The 14,117-nt window shown below is 44.6% G+C and overlaps 1 protein-coding gene across 4 annotated transcripts in view; it reads right to left on the bottom strand.

The window, feature by feature from the left end:
- Positions 1 to 377: 377 nt before the first annotated feature.
- Positions 378 to 14,117, bottom strand: part of LOC148891962 (microtubule-associated serine/threonine-protein kinase 3-like) — a 73,653-nt gene continuing 59,913 nt past the window's right edge. Inside the window, exon 26 of one of the 4 annotated variants that reach the window (XM_089007879.1) lies at positions 378 to 7,114. In XM_089007879.1, the coding sequence (XP_088864005.1) occupies positions 6,270 to 7,114 (845 nt within the window). In that variant the 3' untranslated portion in view covers positions 378 to 6,269. The other 3 variants (XM_089007882.1, XM_089007880.1, XM_089007881.1) reach the window with 3 other exon arrangements.

The raw sequence follows: 14,117 nt of genomic DNA, 5'->3' as shown, positions 1-14,117 counted from the left end.
GGTCAGTCCAATTCACTCGATCCGCCCCTTGGTTCACCGCCCAACTCCGCTCCACCAAGGCGAAAACTCGACAGCTGGAAAGACTTTACAGAAAGACCGGCCTCACCGCCCACCAGGACATGTACACAGCTCACCTCACCCACTACAAGGACTCCATCACACGCGCAAAATCAGAATGCTATTCTGGACTGATTGATGCTACCAGTGGGAATCCACGGACTCTGTTCATCATTCAACCCCCTATCCCCCCCCCCACACACACACACACTTTCACTCCTCAGGCACCTGCAACGCACTACTTCTGTTTTTCACTGAAAAGATCAACAAGATCCACCAGCACCTCGGCTCCTCTGTATCCCCCCCTCCCCCAACCTTCCTACTCCCTATCAACTGCTGTCGTCTTTTGAACTTCCTCATCCCTCCTTACTTTCTGACCTCATCACCAAGTCCAAGAATTCCACCTGTCAACTTGACCCCCTCCCTACTGTCCTCATCAAATCTTGTCTACCCGTTCTCCTCCCTTTTATTTCAGCTATTATTCACTCCTCATTGTCCACTGGAATTGTTCCTGTCCCTCTCAAAACCGCAGCTGTAACGCCAATCCTGAAAAAACTTGGTTCAGATCCCAATGATTTCAATAACCTACGTCCAATTTCGCATCTTCCATTTATCGCTTAAATTCTCGAAAAAACCGTCGCCTGTCAACTCCACTCTCACCTCACTCACAATAATCTCTACGAACAATTCCAGTCTGGTTTCCGTCCCCGCCACAGCACTGAATCAGCCCTCATAAAAATCACGAATGACCTTTTCATAGCAGCAGATACCGGCTCCCTCTCTATTCTCATCCTTCTTGATCTATCTGCGGCCTTTGACACCATTTCTCACCCCATCCTGCTCAACCGACTCTCCACACACACCCCACTCAGTTGGTTTCACTCCGACCTCACTGGCCGCTCACAGTTTATCCAAATTACCTCATTCACTTCACAGTCCTCCCCTGTGTCTTCTGGTGTGCCCCAAGCTTCTGTCCTGGGGCCCCTTCTCTTTATTATATACCTTCTTCCCCTTGGTGATATCTTCCGCAAATTTGGAATTCATTTTCACTGCTTCGCGGATGACACCCAGCTCTACCTCTCCAGTAAACCCGACGCCTCTCTTCCACCTGCATCCCTTACACTTTGCCTCTCAGAAATCAAATCCTGGTTTTCTCATAACTTTCTCAAATTAAACAGCGAAAAAACTGAACTTCTCCTTGTCGGTACAAAATCCACCCTTCACAAAGCAGCTTCTCTCTCACCATTGACAATCCCACCGTGTCCCCCGCCCTTCAGGTTAAGAGCCTGGGTGTCATCCTTGATAGCACACTATCTTTTCACTCCCACATAAATAACATAACCCGGTCTGCATATTTTCACCTCCGCAATATCAATCGTCTCCGTCCCTCTCTCACCCCTCACACCACTGCCATCCTCGTCCACAGTCTCGTCACCTCCCGTATCGATTATTGTAATTGACTTCTTTTCGGGGTCAATCAAAAATGTTTCCATAAACTCCAACTAGTCCAAAATTCCTCAGCCCGGATCATCACAAAAACCCCCTCATTTCACCTCATCACTCCTGTCCTCCAACAGCTCCACTGGCTCCCTGTTAAACTCCGTATTGAATTCAAGATACTTCTGTTTACATTTAAAGCCATCCATAACCTTGCCCCCCCCCCCCCCTATCTGTCTGACCTAATTCAAATCTCCGTTCCTTCTCGGGCCCTCAGATCCTCTTCCTCCCTCCACCTCTACATGCCCTCTGCCCGTCTCACAACGATGGGGTGCAGAGCTTTCAGCCGCTCCGCTCCTAAACTCTGGAACTCACTTCCACCCAACATCCGCAACATTGACTCCCTTCCTACTTTCAAATCTTACCTGAAAACCCATCTGTTTAAACTTGCTTTCATGGTCTAATTTATTATGCTGTTTTATTATTTATTGTTTTATGCATGATTTTACTGTTTTGTGTGTTGTCTTTGTTGTAAAGTGTCCTTGAGTGTTCAGAAAGGCGCGTGTAAATTAAATGTATTATTACTATTATTATTATTATTAAAATAATCTTACACCATATTTTTTTCAAACATGTTTATTTATGTAGTTTAACATGTTATATTGTACATGTGTTTCATTATATCATTCTGTACATATTCTTAATAAATGATGATCAATATGTTTTCGGGCATTGCGACTTCATGATTGTATCCAAAGAAAATTCAAAACTATGTTGTAATGTAGGCTTACTTCTCTGCTTTCGCTTTGTGATCGGAATGATGCAATGGGAAATCCCCAGGCGGCAGACGCATGCGCACATTAGCATCAAACCCTTCGCTTCGTTTGCAACGGAAAAAAAAAAAAAAAAACATACCGAGATAGAGGCTACCGCGGCAAACTCGTTTGACTTGATTGATTTTCCGTTTTGTGATAGTCGGCGTATACCGGATGGTACCCATAATTGACAAATTTGCCTTTTTCCGTAGATTTTCTTGTACGTCGTACACGTCTTAAAATGTATAATAAACATACTTTTTACGGCAAAAACGTACAGGTTGACAGGTACGTAATTAGCTAATTTAAAGTTGAATAAAGTCTTTCCAAATTTTCCAACAATAAACAAAACATTCACATGAAGCATTCACATGTTACATGGTTTCAATCAGTCTCTTTCCTTGAGGATTTTCGGATAATCCTGGAATTAGAGGTGTCACAATGGATGGACTCTGAGCTCTGTTTCAACAATCTCCGTTCGTTGACTTGCTGTGACTGTTTTTTTTAGAAGATCTCGGCAGTTTCTCCTTAAAACAGCACCTTCCTCTGTCTGAACGTTGTATGACTTTGGTTGGACCTGACACAGAACAGTCCCTTTCTGTGACCATGTGCCTGTTTTGTCTTTGTACCTTACTTGGTCACCGGTGTGTAGTTCAGGTAGGTTCTGTGTTCCTCTGTCATGGTAGAACTTCTGTTTTTGTTTCTGCTGTTTTTTGAACTTCCTCACTTTGTCCTCTCCCTTTGTTTTTAGCAGGTTTTCCGGAATGGGTAAGTTAGATCTCAGCATGCGAGCATCCGAGGACATACCACACTCGAGCGGTGTTGTGCGATACACCAGCAAGCTCCGGTAGAAATCCTTCCTCATACATCAGCCGTTTCATAGTCTTGAAAGAACTTTCCACCAGCCATTGGATTGTGGAAAATGTGGACTTGAGGTGTTTTAATTCCCACTCCTTCGTAAATTTTCTGAACTCCTCATTGGCGAATTTTGGACCGTTATGAGAAAATACTTGGTTTGCAATCCCGTTTCCAGCAAATATGGCCTTTCCAGCACGTTATCACTGCTTCTGCTGTTGTCGCATGCAGTAGGTCAGCACCCACCTTCTGGTATTGTCTGTCTGGTGCTTGGTGTGTGTAGTTGTTCTGCCGGTTGATTTCATTGATATTTGAGGCAAATTGTACATGTCGACACTTGATTTGTGTCAGCAGTTTCGGTAAATCAGAATCAGAATCATCTTTATTGCCAAGTATGTAGAACACACAAGGAATTTGTTTTGGGTTTTCCGGAATGGGTAAGTTAGATATCAGCATGCATCCCATGAGTATCTGGGCCGAGGACATACCACACTCGAGCGGTGTTGTAAATGATACAACTTCTGGATAGAATAGAGGTTCTTTATTAGGACTGCCGTCTTGGTCGGAGGGAAAAGGCAATTGATGTGTGTCTCTCGCAGACTATCCTACGACTGACTCGCTGCAGCGCATGCTACGTTTGGCCTATCGCCAGGCATCGCTAGTCGAACAAGCAAATACGATTTTCTCATATCATTACACCATGGAACAGTGGACTACACCCTTAGCAGGGTCCTCGAGGTTACGTAAGAACTCGCCCAACAAGTCGACATGTGCTTTGGGAGTTCTGCGGGAGATGCATTGAGAGAATGGGGTTCCGAATCCCCTGATTGGTCCCTATACAGCCAATGTTAGAGTTTTGTTTGCGTCAGTAAGACAGAATCGTTTACAGTGAGGGTTGGACTCCGCCAAAGCCGCCCTTTCGCACTGATGCTGTTTATGGACAGAATTTCTAGGCTCAGGGGTCCGTTTCTAGGTTTAGGCGTTCGTTCTGGAGCACTCATAGCATCTTTGCTTTTTGCAGACCATGTGGTACTGTTGCCTCCTTCAAGCATGGCTCACCGGCTCTCTGTGTGAGTCGGTTGGGAATAAATTAGCACCTCCAAATCTGAAACAATGTTTCTCACATCAGAAACAATGTTTCTCACAGTCAGAAAAGGGTGAAGTACCCTCTCCGGGTCGAGGACGAGATCTTGCCCCAAGTAGAGGACTTTAAGTATCTTGGAGTCTTATTCACGGATGTGGCAGAAGGGAGCGGGAGATCGCTAGGCAGATCGGTGCAGCGTCTGCTGTGATGCAGACTTTGAAGAAGCTGAGCCAAAGGATGAAGCTCTCAATTTACCAGTTGATCTATGTCCCAACCCTCATCTATAGTCGCAAGTTATGCGTCATGACCAAAAGTACAAGATTCACTATGTAAGCGGCTGCATGGCGTCCAGGCTCTCCCTTAGAGGTAATATGAGAAGCTGGTCATCCGGGGGGCTCAGAGTCGAGCTGCTTCTCCTGCACATCAATAGAAGCCAGATGAGTTGGCTCGGGCATCTGATTAGAATGCCTTTTGGACGCCTTCCTGGTGAGGCGTCTCATTAACAGGAGACCCCAGGGAACTAGCCAGGGCATGCTGGAGAGACTATGTCACCCAGCTGGTGACACGCCCCGGGATCTGCCATAAAGAGCTGGAAGAAGTTGCTGGGGAGAGGGATGTCTGGGCTTCTCTACTAAGGGTGCTTCCCGAGACCCGGAAAATGGATGGATGAATGAATGGATGGATGATCATTAAACAAACTACAGTAAATGCTGCAAACCAACTTATTTTGCTGCCGCTTCTGGTGTGCTCGCTTCGGTCAGAGAGAGGCAGTATATACTCTGCAGTTGGGCAGACACAAAAGGAATTTAAAAAAATACTCTGTAAGAGTCTGTTATTTTATTTTTTATGGGGAATATGTGCATGAGTGTTGCCATATTATATGTCTTAAAGGACAACCGACGTCACTTTTTAGTTTTTTAACTGACACCAGAAAAAAACATTTTATAGCATCTAAAATACCCAAAACACGCAGTATGATATTTTTAGTCAAATGCAAAACACCAATAAAAATGACTTAAAGTGTCCAAAATCTGCAAAAAAAGGGAGTTGCGAATTGGGCATTTTCAGAAAGTCCCGCCCCCAGTTCGTGACGTCACGCCAAGACATCTTGCATTGCTTGTGAATCAAAACAATGGCTTCAGATTCGGAGTATATGCTTTCTTGTTACACATCCAGTTATGAATATGATTCAAATAGTTCTGAAGAGGAAAGCATACATGTTTGCAATCGATTAAAGAATTATATGTGCCATTTTGAGGCAACATTGGGGGAAAATCTCTCACCCAAAAAAAAGAGGCACAAAATGGCGACCTCCAGTGGCCACCTCCGCTTCCACAGGCTGATAAATTCCTTATATGGAGCTTGGATGCCCTCTTCTGGCGGCTTCTGGGTGTAACACGGTTTTCAGACCAAACATGTACAGCAAAATACATTGACGTGATGGAAGGACTGCGACAATGTGTCTTTTTCGGTCAGGGGGCGGTCCTTTCGTGACATCACGTACGGACTCGTCACCAACTCAAAAACAAGACTTCCTGAATATTCAGAGCGAGTCTTAAAACGTAAAATATAGCTATATGCGGTGGAATCTTATTAAAATACGCTCAGTAGAAGTCATTTGAAGCCATTTTACAAATTATGGACACAACTTGTCCGGAGACGTCGGTTGTCCTTTAAAGTGTTTCGCCACTTTTTGTGTCCACCGTTTGTGTCCAAGAAACCTTTTCATCGATGGACCACTCCTGTACGACTGAGAGCTTACACAGATGTAAGCTCACAACCTGTTTCATTCAGGTCTATGTAAGAAAATGGCAACATTTCCAAAAAGTAGTGAAACACCAGAAATGTGCACTCATAACTTTAGATTTGGTTAATTATGATTAACTGATCGAGTGCATTTTAGGACATCCTGAAAATTCACCCGCAAGTCGAATGTCTCTAAATTTTTGTGACTATTATAGTCAGACATTTCCAGGAAAAACTGGTCGTTAAAAATGAGATCCTTTTTGAGGCAACAAAATCTAAAACAATTCTCCAATTTCATACTTGGCTTTCTGCTCCACTTCCTTATCCTGTGTTGGTTTTTCTTCCACATTCAGCTTGGAGTCCGACTGAGCCAAGCTGACCCACGACGCCTTGAATGTCTTGGGCCGAGTGATGGGAGGAGTGGCTTCCCTCTCATCCAAATTGTCAAAACTCACTTCCTGCACAGCCTTCTGCTTCCTGAACGATTCCCGGCGCTCAGACAGAGCCAGCTTCTTCATCACCACCAGCTCGGAGGAGTGGTGGTTACTAGAGTGTTGTTGTGGCAAGGCAGAAGAGCGTTGGTAGTCGTTGCTTCCTCCACTAATGTCCTGGCGGCTTCTTTGGGCCCCGAGATACAGCCCCTGGCGGCCATGTTCACCCCTGCAGATGAACCCGGTAGTGGTGTCTTCCTCTACGTCTTCGCCCTCAGACAGCGGCACCTCCATAGTATGACGGCAGGAGCTGTTGGCTTTCCTCTCACGATACCCACCTGTTGCTTTATCACCAGTGAGCTTCTCGGCTGATTGGACTCTCTTGAGGAGAGGTGAGCGCGGCGGCTCAGTACTGCGAGGATGCATGGCGTGGCGGGCAACAGTGGGAGGGGACAGTGTTTTACTGTGATAACACTGTAAAGACTTTGCGTGGCTGGGAAGGCAGGAGTGGGAGCACTGAAGAGACAGAGGTTGGGGAGGTGGGATGCAGGCCAGCGGGGAGGGTGGGATACTGCTTGTCGACTTGCAGCGACCAGCCTTTGTGTAGCGGGCCAGGACACAAAGGGAGCTGGGACGAGCCTGAGGTACAGGTGAGTTCGGGGAGCTGGAGCAGGGTGAGGAACTTGAATCTGCATGATGAGAAAATTATTGGCAAATAAATAAGATTAACTTTTCATTGTATGATATAAATTCTATGGTTGAATTCAGTTCAACAGATGCATGGATGACATACACACAGGCAATGAAAACTATGAATTGGTTTTGTTAATTCATACACTAAAATTCCAAGTGTTCTATCAGTTTCTCCTTTTGAAATGTTATTTTGGGGGGGTGCAACAAATTAGATACTGGGAACCTCAAATGGGTATGTTTCTGTCGACATGCTCGAATATCGAAGGTTGTGTGTCCTCATTTGCTGTTATACATTCACACTAACATATGGAAAACTGCACTGATCTTATTTCCTAGTCATAGTGTTCACCTTTAACACATGTGAAAAGGGGTGACTTTTTGAAGTCAAATTTATACTTATGTTGCAATATATCTAAATGCATTTCTTGATTCTGCACTATGTACAGTCTTGTTTATAGAACAGTTTTTGCACATCTACATTTGCACAGTATACAGTTGACATTTTTATTTTGTTATGCTTAGAATATCTTGTTTTGTATCCTTTCACTCCCACCCCAACCCCATCCCTCTACAATTGCTGCTGTGGACTGCAAATTTCCCCATTGCGGGACGAATAAAGGGATTCTGATTCTGATTCTGATTCTGATACTTGCTCATTGATCTAGACCAGAGGTCAATCTCATTTTTGTCACAGGCTGCTTTTCGGATTGCATCTTCCCTTGAGAGACGTAATTTAATATGTAATATAATATCACGGAAACAATGTTGGCTCCTCACGAAATTTCAATCATTGAAATTAATTACAATTATTATTAACTTTATTATTAACTATACAATTATTATTAACTATCGACATTATTGATGCTAAGCGGAAATTGGACAACCTGATACTAATTTTACAGTGGATTAGATTCGTTGATGCGTATGATTTGCTTGCGGGCACGTGAAATTATGTAGTGGGCCAGAACTGGCCCAGAGACTTTGAGTTGGACACTTATGATCTAGGCGGCCTAGTTTTAAATAGAAAATAAGCAGACACCATGTGTTCTTTTCGCATTTGCCAATCAGTTACTGTTGCTGCACTGGACTTGATTTTGTTATTGTCTATTCATTTCTTTGATGTTAGTTTTCAACACTGGATGTTCGATTCATTTTGCTTCGGTGTTGTGTTCCTGGGTTGATGTTGCCAAACTGAACTTTATTTTTTTCTTTTTAGTGTATTTAATTTTTGCTTCAGAATGCTGGAATGGTGCACAAATTTGGATTACTGTGTATTAAAAAAAAAAAAAGGAAGAAAAAAACTCCACATACGCCGATGCGTATGTGGAACTGTCGCGGCTTGGAATTGAAGCGGAATTATGGAGATTTGAGACAATCTCTTTTCGTCAATGGATGCTAAAGCTTCGTGTTTGCCTTTCAAAAATTAGCTTGTAGTAGATGTGAACATTCCACCCTGAGATCCTTGATCCACGGCTGAAAATAATGCTTTGATCCTCTGCTCTTTCATCTTGAACTGCTTCATGCCACGAAGAGGATACAGCAAGTTCCGAAGAATAAATGACTCTCTGTGTCTTTGTGTTGTCATATTCTTTGTTTTTTTTTTCCCCAAGATGGCGGCACGTGAACACGCACCGGCTCCTCTCTCTTCCGGCAAATTGCCATTTTTCTATTTATTATATTTGTCAAAGTCATAAGTGTCTTGCAAGCTGGGTCCGAGAAGACAGTAACTTCATCTGTGCCGTATGTCATGCATATTAGCATATTTGACAATAAAGGTGACTTTGCGGGATGTTCAGGTGCGTATCCATGTGTGTTAGTTTTCATTTTGTTTGCTATGTGAATTCCTCCTGTAATAATTGGGGAAGTTTGCAATCTACAGCAGCAAAATTGAAACAGGGGTGGGGGGAGGCGTCAAAAAGAAAAACTAAGTATTGCATGCACAAAAATGTTTTAAAAGAGAACTGTACAACAGGACAAAAATATTTCTGAAACAAACTGTACACCGTGCAAAAGTATAAAGTGTCTGAAACTCATGACAAAAAGTTAGTGGACACCCGGGCAGACAACTCTGAAAAGTTGCCTGCCCCATTTTTCACAACTTAAAACACAAAAAGATGTGTAACCGCAAAAAAAAAAAAAAAAAAAAAAAACATTGTTGCAAAGTATAAAGGATTTTTTTAAATTAATAAAGTACCTACCCAAATGCACCCTTGCCTAATTTATGGTTTATATCCCTTGCTGAAGATTGTCCTCCAGTTGTCGTTTGCCGTCATGGTGCACAAAGCACTGTCTGCGTTGTGTTGTCTCTCAAAGCTACGTGCCCTCATCTTTCTGAGCGGCTTTCAAAACTCTCAAGTACACTTTTCAGTCAGGGTGTAGTCCGAAGCAGGCTTCTGATTGGCTGCCGGTGCAGACTATGTAAATTGACAAATGAACGTTCGTTGAGGGGGACAGGTACTTGTAGGAGGTCACCCTCTCTATATCCGTACCCTTAACGTTCATCGAAGGCAGGTGAGGACAGTTTCCTGCAGACATTCACAGCCAACTCCTTAGTTTTCCCGGAATTGATCTACCGCACACATCTGGTCAAACCGGTGAAAAAAATGGCTTAGTTCATCTGCCCAGTTCGTGTCCTTCTCATTCAATGTCACTGGACCTTTGTGCCCAAGATTGTTTTCAGGTCCCTCCAGACACCAGTGACATTGCTGGCCTGTAGCTGCTCCTCCATTTTCATCCTGTAGGCCAGGGGTGTAAAACTCATTTACCATCGCGGGCCACATATGGCCTCGGTAGATGTCAAGTGGGCCGGACCATTAAAATGATACCATACATGCCACAAATAAGCAAAATATCATGTCTGTCATTAGTTTTGGTGTAAAGAAGTACACGAACATTAGGAAAATGATGACATTTAATGAGCATTTCGTTTCATGAACAAATGTGCAATTTACTTTTATCATTCACATATATGCATTGCAACTATTCCGAATGATTCTACAACGGCACAAAACTTTAACAATAAATTGGTATCTAAAAATATAATAATGCACTTTAAGATTAAATGATATTTATAAAGAAAGGAATTTTTTTGGAAGTTTTCAGGAAGTTTCTGATATTTGTCATCTTTTGGCCTGTACAAGTGCATCACTTTCTCGGTCAGGGGTGTTCCAGACGTGACGTCATGTCAGGCCTCGCCATCAACTCGAAAACAAGACTTCCTGAATATTCAGCCCGAGTCTTAAAAGGTAAAATCTAGCGATATGCCGTGGAATCTTTGTAAAATACGCTCAGTAGAAGTCACTTGAAATGATTTAACAAATTATGGACACAACTTGTCCGGAGGCGTCGGTTGTCCTTTAAGTGCTTGTTCGTGAGCTTTGAACTCATCTTAGTTTTATTGATATTCATTACTGAGAAGATTTTTTTTCACAAAGGTAGGTTGTTACAAACATGCACACAACTTTAGCAGCCGGGGCTGTTAATTTGGGGTACCCTGGTACCCCAAAATTTTTCCAGACCCACGGAGGCAAATTTGCTCTTCAAATCTGCATCACATTGCAAATCAATTATTTCTAGCTGTATTTTGACCGCTAGATCAGAAGCTTTAACTGTGAAATGTGAGCGAAAAACTGAAAATTCTGTCTCAAGTTCATCAAATACCCAGAAAGGTTTCTCAAACTCCCACAGTAATCCTGCAATCTTGTCTTTGTACCGCCTCACCTCCGCATCAGGTCTGGTCACACACACATCTCTCGGACAAAAAAATGACCGCGGTTGAAAAAAAAACACTGCTGTTTTCTTGTATGTTGATGGAAACAGCACCACTCTGCCCCTTAGTGGACAATCCTTGAATTGCACCTCATTAAACATGAATTCCATGTCGTCTGTGCATTTTTTCCACTTAAAATCCTGCGGGCCTGATTAAACCTCTTTGAGGACCGGTTCCGGCCCACGGGCTGTATGTTTGACACCCCTGCTGTAGGCCATTTTTTTTGTCTCTCTGATCTTTGGATCTGCGCAGCCTTCAGCTCCTCTCTATTTCTTGACACAAAAGCCTTGTTTTTCATGGTTTGTTGGAGAAACACAGCAGAGGCCTGGTGGGTACAGTGTTTCTCTCACAAAAGTTAATGTAAGCCGTGATGGGGCCAGTGAGTGAATCAATGTCTTTCCTAAGAACATCACCGAAGAGCTCCCACCTGGTTGTCTCAAAGCATTCCCGCAGAGACTCTTCAGCCTCCTCACAGATGGTTGCCTGTGCACCAGGGGTCTGTACACAGGTCGGAAATACACAATATTGTTATCCGTTCTTCCAAGAGGTGCGAGGTAGGAGGGTGTCCAGTTTTTGCCTCCTTAGCATTGGCAAAAAAAAACATTAAGGTGGTTTTAACTATTTCCACCACTAGCGGGCACTGTACTGCATTGCAACACAATTACTGGGGACACAACAGCCTGCATATCATTCCACTGAGCCAACATTGTCTTGATGCTCTCACTTGATGCTGCAGGCATCTCCTCCATCCGTTGCTAGCTTTAAAATCATCAATAAACGGCGAACTTCCAGGTTGCCGCATGACGATAGAGTGAATTTGCTGTGCTTTCTCGAATATAATTGCTTTATTCACGCTGTCGCCGGCTAGCTGCTTTTCGTTAATCCAAATTAAAAGAAGTTTTTCAACCTCTTCTATTACCCAAGACCATTGCTTTGACAACACAGAAACACCTATAGCAACACACGCACCTTTAATAGCTTCTTTGTTCCGAAGGATGCTAGCAATGGTGGACTTAGCACTGGGCCGTTGAGTCAAATTATAGTCTCCTCGACTGTAATTTTGTTTTGTGTCTTTTTCGGCTGAACATGAGCCTGTGGCGGGGTCTTTTTTGGTCCCATAACAGCAAAAGTATCCGTGATAAATCCTTGAAGATGAACGACGTGTGCAAACAGAGAAAGGGGGTGTGGTAAGGTAGGCCGGTTGTGGCGCTGTTTGGTCGTGTGGTTTGGTGTTCTTCCGCCGAAAATTACTCCGCCAACCGTGGTGGGGCGGCACTCCATGTGTATCCCGAAAAGTAGTCCATATGCCAAGGTTTAATTTTCATAAATTTAACGTTTGTAAACCGAAAACTTCGTAAGGCAAGGTGTTCGTAAATCGAGGTCCCACTGTACTGACACTCGTGCTCAGTGCGGTCACGCGAAAGCGCGTGCACACGTGCGTTCACGTGCATCACCTGACCACACAGCCTCACTGTCCATTGCAAAACTTCTTGACCAATCCAAAACTCGATTTTCAAAAAGTATCATCCGACTTTCAAAAAAAACATCCAGCCAGCCTTGCTTGGTTCATGCGCACGTGCCACACAGTGGTGGCAGCAACTTTGGAGCCACCACTTTGTGGCTGTGCCACAAAACAGCCACAAAGTGGTGGCAGCAATGAGTAATGTCCATCTGATTTGTGTGGCCGTGTTTTTTAGAAACGTTCAACTATTCATTCAAACATGCAAAAAATGGCGGAAAAGTACAACTTTGATGTCTTTAATCAGTACTGTTCCGTGTGATGCGCACACATTTTGGCTTTTTTACTAATGGTAGCTAAAATGAAAAACGATATAAGATATGCCAACTGGAATGTTCAAAAATATCCAGCGAGGTGGCATTTTGAACTATGACCCCGCTTGACTTCCTGTGCAAAATGTCAGCTTTGTGTTGCTATTTTCACTGTTTGGGCTGTGATGTAAAACTGTTCAAAAAATGATCAAATGTGATATAAAGAGTTTGATGCTTGTCTTTATTTGTAAGTAGGTTCGTTGTCAGATCTCCCAGGCAGGTGACGCGCAGAGCTTGATCGTGGCGTGGAGTCGAGCAAGTCGTGCCGTGATGTCCGTTCGATGCCCGGCATGAGCTGGGCGTGCCTGTGCGGGTCTTTGCAAGTCTCTTTGAGTCTGTGAGTCCGAGATGAGTCTGACCCCGTGGTTCGCCCAATCTCTCTGTCCCGCGACAGCTCCTTATATACCATTTTCAAGCGTGTGCTATGCGTCAGGGTGAGACGCACATCAAGGAGATCAAGGAATTGAAAGACATGAGAGTGCTGAAAGGCGCACTTCAAAATCATACACACATGTGACGCCACAGGGCTCCCCTCCTAGATCTGAAGTCGGTGAAAGCGATGAAGGAAAAAGAAATAAAAACAAAAGTCATTCTGCGACATGGTGAGGCCAGGCAAGATGACGGTCACCGGGCATGGCAGGCGTCGGTGGGGTGGTTGCCGAGGAAGTTTCGTGGTGCCTGAAGTCGTTGTACGGGAGCACGGCAAAGAGTGCTCTACGACTGCCAGTTTGAGTCGATCGATGAGTGATTGTGAGGACGAAGAAGCGTGGGGTTGGTCATGCTGCCGGGCACGGACAGGCCGGTCATCGGCGACGGTGGCGTTGATCACGCTGCCCTGGCGATTTGCAGGACGCTGAGGAAGTACGCTGACGTCGGCGGCCGTGTCGGCCATGAAGCGTCTTCCCGAAGTCCAATCGTGGACATATACGATGCAGCTCGTTGCAGAGTCGCCAGGCGAATTGGACGGTGTTGGCCATCAGGGTGCGGCAGGTTTCACGGTGGGGTCGGGGCGCCCACGGGTGGTGGCGGCCCATCGGGAGCTCGGCTCGAGGGGTCTTGCTGTGAAGATGCCGGGCTGGGAAATCTGGGTGTTTCCATTTGGAGAGTTGATTGGGCTGAGGAGGAGGGAAAAAAATGCTCCTGGCTGGCTCGCCAATAAAGAGTTTGATGTTTCTCTTTATTTGTAAGTAGGTTCGTTGTCAGATCTCCCAGGCAGGTGACGCGCAGAGCTTGATCGTAGCGTGGAGTCGAGCAAGTCGTGCCGTGAAACTCCGTGCGATGCTGAGCAGGTCTCTGCGAGCGGTGTGTCTGTCTGGGTCTGCGCCCGACATGAGTCTGATTCTCTCTGTCCCACGACAGCTGCTTTTATACCATTTTCAAGCGTGTGACATGGAGATGAA

Source organism: Hippocampus bargibanti, linkage group LG11, assembly GCF_051943395.1.
Source record: "Hippocampus bargibanti isolate YZ-2025 linkage group LG11, ASM5194339v1, whole genome shotgun sequence".
NCBI classification, from domain to species: domain Eukaryota; kingdom Metazoa; phylum Chordata; class Actinopteri; order Syngnathiformes; family Syngnathidae; genus Hippocampus; species Hippocampus bargibanti.
This window is presented reverse-complemented; position numbering and strand designations above follow the sequence as displayed.